This window comes from Oncorhynchus gorbuscha, linkage group LG16, assembly GCF_021184085.1.
Source record: "Oncorhynchus gorbuscha isolate QuinsamMale2020 ecotype Even-year linkage group LG16, OgorEven_v1.0, whole genome shotgun sequence".
In the NCBI taxonomy this organism is placed as follows: Eukaryota; Metazoa; Chordata; class Actinopteri; order Salmoniformes; family Salmonidae; genus Oncorhynchus; species Oncorhynchus gorbuscha.
Window position 1 is genome coordinate 67,685,992 of NC_060188.1, and position 14,643 is coordinate 67,700,634.

Below are 14,643 nucleotides of genomic sequence, written 5' to 3' on the forward strand. Positions count from 1 at the left end.
GAAGAACATCCTGGAGCAGCTGCTGAAAAGTATGTTCTCACTCATGTTCAAGAACCCCAGTCTGCAGTGCCAGAGAGAGGCCTGCAGAGCCCCGATGGAAACCTGGACGTCTACCTGCGCTTCCTCTTGAGCATGGCCCTCAATAAGAGCAAGTGCTCGTCAGTCTCTGAGGACAGCCTCCATCATCAAAAAGAAGATCAAAGGAAACCATCACCCTGACAGAACGCCAACCTGCAGTGCTGTCTAAAATTGCTAGGGGTTGGTGCTGAAGCGCACAGCCACAGCCGCTCTAACTTTGTGAATAACCACTGACTGGTAATACTCTGACGACAGTATTTATAAAGACAAAGAGTGTTGTTAGATTAAGGGAATTGGGGAAGAAACATATGGATACTTCAGGATTGCTTTGGCTACTTCAGGGTTGCTTTGTAACAAAAAAGTAATAACTGTGGAAAAGTGCAAATCTGTAATGTGAAAAGCAGCCACAAGGTGGCAGTAGCAGTACACTATACTACTAAGAGAGGAAGTGAGGTCACTGGGCTACAGTGAGGGGTTATCAAAATAAGAGTCAAAGGGACGTGTGAAACCAATTAAGCCATTGAAAATGTATATTTATAGGCCATTACACATTTATTGACTATACACAAAATATAACATTGTCATTATGCTTTACATAAATAGTGAGCTAATGTAAACACAATGATTGGGATGTGTTTACAAGGTTTACACAAATGACATGATGCAATCTTATTTGCAATGGCTGCCTACTTCCAGTACATGTATGGTGTTGCTTTGTCATGATAAAACACAACTTAATCCATTTCTAACAGAGATGTGAAAGAATAACAGTAGATGAAGAGAAGTTCCCTTGAACTAAATTGTCTTTAACCTAGGTTACAGTTGTGAGTCAGTTCATTAAATAAATGTGTATGGTCACAATTGTAATGTATTCTTTTTCATCCATCTTTTCTTAGTCGTCAGTTTTTTTTAATCCTCTATATTATTGCATTATAATCCATACTTGACTATTGCCACGAGATACAGCAATAGAAGGGATTGTTGTCAATAAGTGTTCATTGTCTTTTTCACTTAACTATGGATGATACATGAGTGGACTAAGTCCATCCGTCTTCTCATTTCTTGCTAGTATGTTTTGCTGTGATCCTTTTTCCTGTGATCCCTTTTCCTGTGTCTTTTCTCATTGTTCTCTCCTCGGTTTGGGGAGTGGGTGAAGGAGGGGGAAATAGAGCCTTGTGATTGGCCAGTGTGAAAGTCCTTTGGTCAAGCCCAGCTGGGCTGTTTATCACACAGGTAAAGGTGGACCTGAAGTCCTCTGCAGTCACGCTCTTAAACACCAGACTCCTCTGGATCACCCTGCCGTCCTCTGAAACTGACCTGAAACCAACACATTTATAACACTTAGCCAACACTCCTTCCACATATTATATAGTACAAGAGCTGAACAGAACACTTTGCCTACTCTACGCGTGTAAGAGTCATGGTTTGGCATAGGTTTCAAAGCTTCCAATAATGTCTGCATGTGATGCAAACCCCAGTACTTACTCTTCTGTTTCTGATACTCTGCCATCAGTGGAGGCTACATTTGGGAATGTGCCGTTGACCAGCCAGTAGACAAGGGCAAATTCATCAGGAAGGCCTGGGTCTGCCTTACATTCAATAACCAACCGCTTTCCTGTGTATGACAAGCACATCCTGTTTGCCAAAACCTGGTCCTTATCTACACCAGAATATAATTATCAGACCATACACCCAGAACCCAAGTTCTAAATCTCGGTGGTAAAGACTAAGGGTTCTGTGATTATAAACACTTCAGAGTATCCATGGCCATGATTGATATTACCATTTTAATAAAAACTGTGAGATAGCAGAATTCCTTACCTAGAACAGCTCCTATTCTGGACCTTGTGGGCTGGATAATTCTGGGAGATGACACCTGTGTGTTATCTAGACAATAACAATTGATGTTAGAGACATTAGGAAATGTTGAAAAATCATGTAGGCAGGCAGATCCACACACACACACCTGTAGAGACCTCTGAATGCAGGACCCAGAAAAATCCCATGAAAGCTGTAGTGAAGAAATAGAGCAGACCCTAAGCCTTTGTGTAACAGGCACAGACACAGAAATGTAGATGCACATGCAGCAGAAAGTAATCATATACCCATAGTCAACATACATCAGTGAAGGTGTGTGTGAGAATGTTAGATCGCTTACCTGTGAGAGAAATTGTTAACTTCATACTGGGCTTCTGTCTGACTGCTGTGAGATGGTCAACAAATGCTGGTTCTAACAACACTACCTCATGTACTTACTATATATACACAATCACTTCCTCAACCACCCACCCTAAATAAACATGCACTCTGGCACACACACAGGGAATTCCCTGTGCGCAAGTTATTATGCTCATTTATGGCAGACTGAATAGGGTGGCTTTTGACACAATCAAGTCATGTTCATCATGCGTCCTAATCATAAGCATAATATGAAGTGTGATTCATTTAACACATGAACATGAATCATTTAACAAATGTGAAATACTGGAGTTAAACAGACAAATATTTTTTTTAACATGCTGTATTTTCTCACAGAACTGACAACACAATATTTCAGTGGGCGACCCCCAATCCTGATCCAGTGGTTTCGGTCTGGTAAGTTTCTTTCCCAGAAATAGACATACAAGAAGGTATATACAAAATCCCCCTGGTCATGGGCTATTCTAGTAAATCGAGTCTAAATTAAGTAAATGTCTATACCTGATCTTGACTGTGTCACGTTTATTAACAGAACAAAAACATGACAAGAAAGTAAACCCAACCAAAATGATCAAATGTTATTCACCTTCTTGCAAACACTGTCTTTTACAGTATCTGTTCCTGGAGAGCCATCTGGGCTGAATACAGACAGGAGAGGCCATCTGAGGGAGGCGTGAGGAGGGTATATTGGAGAAAGCAGTGCCCTTCTTAAAAATATGACTGTAGTAGGATAGGATACACTGTCTGAGACTAGTGCTCCTGAGGAACCAGAAACTCTCCCAGCATCCACATTCAACCAGGACCTTCACTAACAAAAGGCGCAGATTTAACACACAAAACGACTGTCACTCTGCAATGCTCCACTCATTCATCTGAGCAGTGTTAACTACTCATTGCCATAGAATCCAACAAATATCAACAAGAAAAGTTAAGACAAATTATTTTGGGAAAAAGCATCTCCATGAAAAAACAACCATTTTACTAAGCTAAGAAATGTACACTGCATTTGGTTTAGTTGCGACTGACTAAACAAAAATGAAACCGACATCTAAACCCAGATTACTTGTAAAATTCAAATAAATCTTAAATACAGATACTATGTGCCTATAAATCTATACAAATAGTACAGGTATAGACACAGTTTATAATAGATGTTCGTAGAGTCCATGGTGAGGCCTCCAAGTCTCCCTCAGTCAGACCAGTGCAGTATCTTCTCCATACGGCTTGTGTGTCCCTCTCCTCCACTTTCCCAGATCACTCTAGGCCCAGGATATAGTTGATGCCTTGCACAAGTCCAATGATTACGGGTTGCCAAGCAACAAGGTAGCGGAGCCAGTCCAGGAGTTGTCCATACATGACATGTGGCTTCTCCCAGCTTCATATTATGGGTCAAGGAGATGTAAACAAGTGACGATCCCACCCCCGAACCAAACCAATTCACATATCCAGTCTGTGATAATAGATTGAGATATCTTTCAGGACCGTAATAGAATCAGGCTTGATAGTGGAGAATGGACAATAACATTTACATTTAAGTCATTTAGCAGACATCTTCCAATAACTATATCCTACCCTTTTTAAAACCATAGGAAAAGTCTCTTCACCCTATGGTGTTGTTTTAATTAAATATGTTATGCCATGTTGTCAAGAAAGGATTTGGGAGGTGTATTGCGTGTTTCCCGTGGTAACACGATGTGTCACCTCTAAAGCAGAAGAGGCAGCAGCTACTAAATGTTGACAGTTTCTACAGCAGCTAACAGGAACTGGGTTAAATAACTCAATGTGTCTCCATGGAGACAAAGCCACATCTGTCCCATAAAGCCACCCTTCCCATAATGTCCTGTTCCAGTTTGTGTTTACATGTAAATGTAGGTCAAAGTTCCCATGAACAACATCAACATAAACTTCCCAAAACTGCAGCAATTGTAGGCAACACAACCTATTCCCATCATGGTCAGGCAGAGTGAAACTAACATCCTCTGTACTGTGACCCTCTGTACTGTGTGACCCCCTGTCGTGCTAACCAACAGAAACAATGAGTCACAATGACAGACAAATTGCAACATGAAAGCAAAAGATAGAGACATACACAATATGATAGAGAAACAAGACATCAAACCCTCATGAGAGCAGAAGAGCAAAGGATACGGGTTACTGAACATTCTCTTCAGGTCCACCTTCTCTTTACAGTACGGGCATGTCTGCTTCTTTCCCACGATGCACCATCCTCGTATGCAGAACTCATGGAATCTGAGGCAGAGAGAGTTAAGGAGCCAGGTATAAGGTGGAGGTGTGGTGTATTCAACCCTAAAACAAAACATGAGAATAACTGCAAAATATGGCCAAATATGACTTTAGGTCATATCTGGTCAAATGCTGTAGGCATAGCTCACTGCTTGGTAAAATACAGAATACTGGACGTTATTTTCCCACTTCCCTGTGGCAGACTGTAATAACCATATCAGTAAGCTCAGACCAGTAAGCTATTAAAATATGACGTCATCAATGTGAACATAGAAACCACAAATGCCATAAAACATGTGACAATTCACCTCATGGAAGACTATTACAGGGAATCATTACAGGAGACGACATAGGGCACCATTATTTATAGAAACAGGAAGTGAGATGGGCACATGGTACAGTGTTACTAATGTTCAACAGTCACATCTCATGCACATGTTTGTTCGGTCAATTTCCCTTTGGCTTTTGTGTTCGTACACCACGTTTTCCATGACAGACTGACAGTTACTTTCTTTTATGCAACAGACAAACCAGTTCTACCACAACATCACGCTCCAACATGCATATTTATCGAGAGACTATTTCTTAGATGATAAAGGATACACATGGTTGCAGGATAGTCTGTAGGTGTTCTCGATGATTCCCTCCTCGCTGACGTCGACCAGAATGGGCTGGCCACACACAGCGCAGATACTGTCAGAGAGGTGCTTGGTGGGCATTCCAGACGCACTGTAGTACTAGAGAAAACAGGGACAGACAGAGATACAATGTAATGTTGCTGGACAGATTCACAGCCTTTACAACAAATAATGTTAACAACTCATGTTAAACAACTATCAACTTGACAGGCCCTGGATACTTACCCCCACTGTCGATGCCATGACGTCTGCACACATTTCAGCAAAGTCCCTACCCAGGACACCATAGTACAGACCATAGAACAGCAAGGACACACCAAAATCCATTGCGTCCTCCGGTTTTATTCTGAAAATAAACAGCAATATCAACACTATTAACATGATTAAAACGTTACAACTTCTTAAATAAAGCTCTGCGCCACTTCTAGAAATCAAAACGGATTTAAAAGATTCTGAGATAAAATGACTAACAACACAAGGATTGATCCTTGTTAACCACAAGTATTGTCCATAAATACACAATTGTTCCAAGAAGTAACTAGAACTTACCTAAATATCAAGTTGATGCCAAACAGTGTAAACATGACGACAGAGTAGCCCACTATCCCTGTGGCATAGCTGATCTTGTAGAGGAGGAGGAACCATTTGTAGACCAGCCTGTCCACAGAAACAAGTGAACATTCAGACATATTTCAGCTAACTGAGGTGAATGTGAAGAGACATAGATCCGTTCTTTGACTAAAGTAGCACTTACTGCAAGACAGGTTGGGTTTGAGGCTTTTGACCTATTACCATGACCGTTTAATCATGCATCACCTAGGCATTCTGTATATTATGAGGTATCCAGACCTGCCAACTTTTTAGAGTGCTAGACGCAATTGGCAAATTGGAGATTAAACTCGCACGCATAGCCCTCGCATAAATTGGGGTTCTTTCCCCTAACGTTTTTCTTAGCACATGCCCCCAAGTTTAGTCTCTAAAGTGGAGGAACGCTTGTCACCTCTCAAACAGGGCCAATCACAAGGGCCAGCTCACAAATATTGGCTTTTTAAACACGGTTCCTAATCAACACTAGAAGCAAAATCATTTGAAAACATAAAAACAAAACCAAACGAGCGCAACGACACAGACCGCAAATTGGCTACACAAAGCTTAAGTAGGATACTGCAAAGAGGATCTGAACACTGTTCACTAGAAGAGTCTGCTGTTTCTGCCTATGTAAAGGTGCCTATTGTATACATCATTTCAGATTTTAGAAATCGATAAAATCTCAAATCTAGTGGAAAGGTATTTTAGAAGCATTGCCTCTATAGCTAATACCGTACACTCATTCATTCTTCAGCTTCTAAACTCCAGACTCCATTTAATGTCAAGATGTTTAGATTTATTTTGGATTATACTTACTTTTTTAAACTTTATACTTTTTTTGCTTACAGTTACAGTCTATCAGGTTGCGTGATCCTCGTAATGTTACGTGGAAAATACAACGAACGGGACGCAGAATTAAATGTATATCACACTCGCTCAAATGCGACCAGTTATTTTTCGTATTTGTATTTAATTTTTTTACTAGCAAATGTGATTAGTGTTTACCTTTCCACAACACACAGAGTCAAAAATGGATTTGCCCATGTGTTTACGTACAGCTGACAGTCGGCAAACTCAGCATCACAACAAACAGGAGGGGCAGACACGGGGTATCTACGTCAAATAATGTATTCACCTCCATGTCCGTTGACACAAACTCTGTACATGTCTGTGTTGCAGCTCGGGAATTAGGACCCATGTTAGATTTACTCAGTGGATTTTAAAACGTTTTAAAAAATAAGGCCCTATTAATTTCTGCATACTTTTAACTCGGATCTTGTACATGGACAGAGAGTTGCGTAGTTGGTACGCAAAATGCGTGCATGTTGGCAGGTCAAATGAGTGTGTGTAGACACTACTTGGCCTTGTGTATGGGGCCTTACCTAGGCGTAGTGCACTCCAGTGGCTTGCGTGTGGCCCGGTAGGTAACGTATGCAGTGACGACAGAGAAGATGAACCACGTGACAAGGAACCTCCACCAGTGAAGCTTGGTGGTGAAGTACAGAGGAACCACCCACATCTGGAACAGAGTCACCAGCTAGAAGAGAACACACATTTTAAAGTACAGACGCACACAGACACTTATAGTTCAATTTGAGGCTGAATAACCCAGAGAACCAGACTGTGTAGAGTTGAAGAAGCTGGTCTGTGGACGTTTTGTCTGTACAGTACGTGAACTGTGATTTGGATTATTTGCCTGCAGGTATTTGCAGGACATGCTGTGGGCTTCCTCTTTTGCACGCAAGTCAGCGTGTGTTTATGTGTCTGAGTGAGCATGCCTGTGCAGTGTGTGGGAGAGATTGTTTGTGTGTCTTACATTGTAGGACTTGGGGTGCCTCTGTTTCCATTGCACAAGGACCAGCTGGGCGATGACCAGGGTGACAATGAGGATCAGCACCATCTCAGCGTGCATGGCCTCATGACCCTTGTGTTTTGCATGCATCCTGGCATGCTCCAACCTATGAACACACACACACACACATACTACAATCAACCTAGTGCTCAGGCCTGGGTATCCAATATGATCATTCACTAAGTATCTGGATAGATTCTTATAATAGTTACATTCATACTAGTTTCCATTGGTAGGAAACATTGATAAACTAAGGGCTTTACAGTACATCAAAAATCTGACTGCATCAAAACAAGATAATGTTGAACCTGACTTAACTTTTGTGACGAACAGTTGAAGTCGGAAGTTTACATACACTTAGGTTGGAGTCATTAAAACTTGTTTTTCAACCATTCCATACATTTCTTGTTAACAAACTATAGTTTTGGAAAGTTGGTCAGGACATCTACTTTGTGCATGACAAGTCATTTTTCCAATTGTTTACAGACAGATTATTTTACTTATAACTCACTGTATCACAATTCCAGTGGGTCAGAAGTTTACAGACACTAAGTTGACTGTGCCTTTAAACGGCTTGGAAAATTACGTCATGGCTTTAGAAGCTTTTGATAGGCTAATTGACATAATTTGAGTCAATTGGAAGTGTACATGTGGATGTATTTCAAGGCCTACCTTCAAACGTTGTGCCTTTTTGCTTGACATAATGAGAAAATCTAAAGAAATCAGCCAAGACCTAAGAAAAAAATGTTGTCGACCTCCACAAGTTTGGTTCATCCTTGCGAGAATTGTCCAAATGCCTGAAGGTACCGCGTTCATCTGTACAAACAATAGTACGCAAGTATAAACACCATGGGATCACGCAGCCGTCATACTGCTCAGGAAGGAGACCCGTTCTGTCTCCTAGAGATTAACGTACTTTGGTGCGAAATGTGCAAACCAATCCCAGAACAACACAAAAGGACCGTGTGAAGATTCTAGAGGACACAGGTACAAAAGTATCTATATCCACAATAAAACGAGTCCTATAGACATAACCTGAAAGGCCGCTCAGCAAGGAAGAAGCCACTGCTCCAAAACCGCCATAAAAAAGCCAGACTACGGTTTGCAACTGCACATGGGGACAAAGATCGTACTTTTTGGAGAAATGTCCTCTGGTCTGATGAAACAAAAATAGAACTGTCTGGCAATAATGACCATCGTTATGTTTGGAGGAAAAAGGGGGGAGGTAATCAAGCAGAAGAACACCATACCAACCATGAAGCACGGGGGTGGCAGCATAATGTTGTGGGGGTGCTTTCCTGCAGGAGGGACTGGTGCACTTCACAAAATAGATGGCGTCATGAGGAAATAAAATGATGTGGATATATTGAAGTAACATCAAGACATCAGTCAGGAAGTTAAAGCTTGGTCGCAATTGGGTCTTCCAAATAGACAATGACCCCCAGCATACTTCCAAAGTTGTGGCAAAATAGCTTAAGGACAACAAAGTCACTGTATTGGAGTGGCCATCACAAACCCCTGACTTCAATCCTAATGTGTGATTTCAGTTCTGAAAAACGAGAAAGGAGGCCTACAAACCTGACTCAGTTACACCAGCTCTGTCAGGAGGAATGGGCCAAAATTCACCCAACTTATTGTGGGAAGCTTGTGGAAGGCTACCCGAAACATTTGACCCAAGTTAAACAATTGAAAGGCAATGCTACCAAATACTAATTGAGTATGTAAACTTCTGACCCACTGGGAATATGAAAGAAGTAAAAGCTGAAATAAATCACTCTACTATTATTCTGACATTTCACATTCTTAAAATTAAGTGGTGATCCGAACTGACCCAAGACATGGAATTTTTACTAGGATTAAATGACAGGAATTGTGAAAAACTGAGTTTAAATATATTTGGCTAAGGTGTATGTAAAGTTCCGACTTCAACTGTAAATCTAATTTGCAGTCAGAATGAATAATTGGGAAGAGACTGACCTCCACTTCTCCTCCGGTGACAGATGGGACAAGTCGACCTAAAGTGAAAACAAACCAGACATTCACAATTATTCCAAATGCTTCGAAATCAATTAGTTAGAAATCTACATACAAATACAGTCACATAGAACTTCTGAATTAAACAGTCACAATATATCTACAAACTACAATTATTGCATCAAAAATAGTAATTTTAAATCAGTCTGTATTCTGATCATGTGGGTTGGGAGGCTGTTGGTAGTGGACAGACATGTGAATACTAAAAGGGATGAACACTGCTGGCCAACAAAGACATAGGCACGGTTTCTGTCCATTATAGTTAAATGTTGAGAACACTAACTTGCCTTTGGTCCAAAACAGTTTTTAAGAGAGCTCAGGCTATCAGGAGAGAGGATGGATTATGCGTCAACTAGATGACATTTGACTCTGTCTGCCACATCAGCTATTACATGGCGTGACATCTAATGAGTACTAGCTACATCATTGATGCTATTGCAATAGGAAACGGGTTGTCAAGCAAAGGCAGCAATTTGGGGGCAGCTAAACCAGAATTATCAATCTAGTTAGCTTTCTGTGGCTACTTATATAGCAACCTAGCTAAATAGTTAGCCTACGTTAGCTATCAGCTACCACGTACATGACAAGGGCGTGATGATGATGGCCCTTGAAGTTGTACGTTTGTGTTTTAGCTGACTGCACTATAATATTACTTGGTTTCCTAATGCACTCAATAGAGAAATGCACTCAATGATATCCTACCTGTCTAGCTAAAAGGGAAGAGAACTGGGAAGTTAACTAGCAAAGCTAACATCGTGTGACGTTCACTAGCCGGTGCAAGAGGCAGGTCTAGTCCATATTGGCTGCAACGCAATGTGAGCACTTTACAATTCACGCTGTCCATTGTTTTCGGATTCTACAACGGTAACACATGTGGTATCCTAACCTGATTTGGCTCATCGTGATGTCCGAGTCCATGATCGTGTTCTACACCATCAACCTCCACCTCAAACACCCCCGCCATCTTCGGGAGTGCTGTCAATTCCGAACCGATGCCATTTCCGGTTTGGAAAACACGAGGGCCAATCAAAACACTGCACGCGAGTTCTTTTCCGTTTGTAAACAGGTTAGACAAAGATTTTTTATAACTAACCCAAGATGAATGTATAATTGTGAGATAAACGAGAATGGAGATGGGCAGAGCCAAGCACGAGCTAGTCAGATCCTATTGTCGTATTCTAGCATTTGTTTGCATATGTCCCTTAGGGAACGCCTACTCTGAGAAGCGCGTGTGTGGAATAATCCGTGGTGTACTTTAACATCCCTGGTCATCCCTATTGACACTGATCTGGTGGACTCACTAAACACAAATGCTTTGTTCGTAAATTATGTCTGAGTGTGACCCTGGCTATCCATACATTTTAAAAACAAGACAGTTGTGCCGTCTGGTTTGCTTAATATAAGGATTGTTTTAATTATTTGTACTTTTACTTTTGATACTTAAGTATATTTTAGCACCTACATTTACTTTTGATACCTAAGTATATTTAAAACCAAATAATTTTACTAAAGGAGTATTTTAGTGGTTTACTTTTACTTGAGTCATTTTCTATTTAAGTATTTGTACAGATATGCATCTGTTGGTCACAAGATACCTTAAAAAAAAGAAGTGGTGTGTGGATCAGAAAACCATTCCGTATCTGGTGTGACCACCATTTGCCTCATGCAGCGCGACACACCTCCTTCACATAGAGTTGATCAGGCTGATGATTGTGGCCTGTGGAATGTTGTCCCACTCCTCTCTTAAGACAGCGCTACAGGGAGACAGAATGGACAGCTGATCGTCCTCGCAGTGGCAGACCACGTGTAACAACACCTGCACAGGATCCGTACATCCGAACATACAAACCTACGGGACAGGTACAGGATGGCAACAACAACTGACCGATTTACACCATGAACGCACAATCACTCCATCAGTGCTCAGACTGTCCGTAATAGGCTGAGAGAGGCTGGACTCAGGGCTTGTAGGCCTGTTGTAAGGCAGGTCCTCACCAGACTTCACCGGCAATAACGTCACCTATAGGCACAAACTCACTGTCGCTGGACCAGACAGGACTGGCACAAAGTGCTCTTCAGTGACGAGTCGCGGTTGTGTCTCACCAGGGGTGATGGTCGGATTCGCGTTCATCGTCAAAGAAATGAGCATTCCACTGAGGCCTGTTTTCTGGAGCGGGACCGAGGTGGAGGGTCCGTCATGGTCTGAGGCGGTGTGTCACAGCATCATCGGACTGAGCTTGTTGTCATTGCAGGCAATATCAACGGTGTGCGTTACAGGGAAGACATCCTCCTCCCTCATGTGGTACCCTTCCTGCAGCCTCATCCTGACATGACCCTCCAGCTTGACAATTTCACCAGCCATACTGCACGTTCTGTGCATGATTTCTTGCAAGACAGGAACGTGTTCTGCCATGGCCATTGAAGAGCCCGGATCTCAATCCCATTGAGCACGTCTGGGACCTGTTGGTGAGGGCTAGGGCCATTCCCCCAAGAAATGTCCGGGAACTTGCAGGTGCCTTGGTGGAAGAGTGGGGTAACATCTCACAGCAAGAACGGGCAAATCTGGTGCAGTCAATGAGGAGTACTTGCAGCTGGTGGCCACACCAGATACTGACTGTTACTTTTGATTTTGACCCCCCCCCCCCCTCTTTGTTCAGGGACACATTCCATTTCTGTTAGTCACATGTCCATGGAACTTGTTCAGTTTATTTACATTTACATTTAAGTCATTTAGCAGACGCTCTTATCCAGAGCGACTTACAAATTGGTGCATTCACCTTATGACATCCAGTGGAACAGTCACTTTACAATAGTGCATCTAAATCTTAAAGGGGGGGGGATGAGAAGGATTACTTATCCTATCCTAGGTATTCCTTAAAGAGGTGGGGTTTCAGGTGTCTCCGGAAGGTGGTGATTGACTCCGCTGTCCTGGCGTCGTGAGGGAGTTTGTTCCACCATTGGGGGGGCCAGAGCAGCGAACAGTTTTGACTGGGCTGAGCGGGAACTGTACTTCCTCAGTGGTAGGGAGGCGAGCAGGCCAGAGGTGGATGAACGCAGTGCCCTTGTTTGGGCAATGCGTTGCATTTAGCTCAAATCAGACTTTCCTTGGATTTGCTTAGACAGTGACTAAGTATTAACAAGTCTGCATTATGGACTTTTTTTGGGACAATTGGCTCATCATATGAGGAAGTCCTTCAGCCCTAAAGATGATAAACCTCGTCGCGGCCAATGTGACGTACACATGATATGCCTAGTCTTTGGTGATTAGTGGATGTTGTTTCCCTGGCTACTGTTGTGATATAGAGAAGACTGACAAGGCATAGCTGCAATATATGGTATAGAGACAAGAAACCATGAGTAAAGCAAGACACTCAATATATCATTTGACAGCCAAGTATGTAATGTTGCAATGTTTGCTATACCATTGGTATATTGCAGGATTGTGGTAAAGTAATTTGGCTCACTTGGCTGTGTGACGGTAGTCTTGCAGTTGTCTTACACATTATTATTGTGTCTGTAAACACCGTGGACGACCTAACTAGTAATGACCTTCCTATTAAATAATTGGTATGAGTAAACAAACTATAGGCCTACTGTTACTTAGCAGGCTAATCCGATGACACTGACAGACTCGACTGAGACTTCATGTTTGTAAACAGTACAGTAACGTTAGTCTGGTGAGCTACTACTCCTGCTAAAATTGTGAATATGAAAACATCAGACAAGAAATTAATGGCCAACTGGCTGTCCAAATAGTTGCGCATTGTTAACAAGCTACATTCTGTACCTAGCTGCTAGTCAGGAACAAGAGACACTTCAGTTTAAGGACACAGTGCAGTGGCGATGGTCAGTTTGGTCATAGTTAACGTTAGTTTACACGCTAACGTTAGTATCCATCTAGCAAGTAACAAACATCCACTCCCACAACGTCGCGAACAGTTAGATAATAAGATAACGACTGTCGTGTAAGCAAAATCGGATATTTTCGGTCTGTCAACATTGTGGTTGTCGAGTAACGTTAGCTAGAACAAGATAGCTAGAAACGTCAGCCGGTCTAGTTTATTTTCAAATTGAGCAAGTAGCTAACGTTATAACTAACGCGTTACCGTATATAGAAAGCTTACTAACGTAGTTTATGTCTTAGTTGTTGAATCTCAGTTGTTATGTTCATGCAAATATTTACACATGTGGAGTTTGCTGAAAATAAACGCAGTTGACAGTGAGAGGACGTTTCTTTTTTTGCTGAGTTTAGAATCTAAGATACCAATTATGACCAATTTTAAATACCTGGGCATTGACATTTTTCATTCTCTAAATAAAAAATGATCGAAGAACTACAAACAAGTCACAATTGAACTTACAGCAGATCTCGACAGATGGCTTAATCTAACATTTATCTTTATCAGGTCAAATTTCGATAGTTAAAATGAATGTCTTGCCTAGACTCTTTCTTTGTTAGCATGTTTCCTTTGCCCACACCATTTTACCCAAGCCATTAGGGTACTGGGAAAATATAAAAAGTTCAGTCTTTGAATTTTTTTATGGAAAGGGAAATGTCCCATAATTAAAATGACTACACTCCAGCAACCTAACGGTTTTGTCGTCTAGGTTTATCCAACTCCCGACACAAACGACTGCAGCATAAATACTGGAGGCTGAGACAGGAGGGGTCGGGAGACACTGTGGCCCCGTCGGATGATAACCCCGGACAGGGTCAAACAGGCAGGGTATAACCCCACCCACTTTGCCAATGCACAGCTCCCACACCACAAGAGGGATATCTTCAACCACCAACTTACTATCCTAAGACAAGGCCGAGTATTGCCCACAAAGATCTCCCCCATGGCACGAGCCCAATTGGGGGCGCCAAACCGGACAGGAAGATCATGTCAGTGGCTCAACCCACTCAATTGACGCACCCCTCCTAGGGACAGCATGGAAGAGCACCAGTAAGCCAGTGACTCAGCCCCTGCAATAGGGTTTGAGGCAGAGAATCTCAGTGGAGAGAGG

The 14,643-nt window shown here is 42.1% G+C and overlaps 1 protein-coding gene across 2 annotated transcripts; it reads right to left on the reverse strand.

Annotated features, from left to right (window-relative positions):
* Window positions 1-594: 594 nt before the first annotated feature.
* Window positions 595-10,643, reverse strand: LOC124000398 (RING finger protein 121-like). 2 transcript variants are annotated; one of them, XM_046306721.1, is made up of 13 exons: window positions 10,520-10,643; window positions 9,577-9,614; window positions 7,564-7,705; window positions 7,130-7,284; window positions 5,709-5,816; window positions 5,385-5,505; window positions 5,125-5,258; window positions 4,426-4,527; window positions 2,237-3,652; window positions 2,045-2,089; window positions 1,900-1,965; window positions 1,564-1,693; window positions 595-1,395 (listed from the first exon to the last, which is right to left on the reverse strand). In XM_046306721.1, exons 1-9 carry the CDS (start codon window positions 10,595-10,597, stop codon window positions 3,532-3,534), a joined length of 999 nt encoding a protein of 332 aa, XP_046162677.1. In that variant the 5' UTR covers window positions 10,598-10,643; the 3' UTR covers window positions 595-1,395; window positions 1,564-1,693; window positions 1,900-1,965; window positions 2,045-2,089; window positions 2,237-3,531. The 2 variants fall into 2 exon arrangements, with proteins under 2 accessions (XP_046162677.1, XP_046162676.1); XM_046306720.1 differs by lacking the exon at window positions 2,045-2,089.
* Between the last annotated feature and the right edge of the window lie 4,000 nt (window positions 10,644-14,643).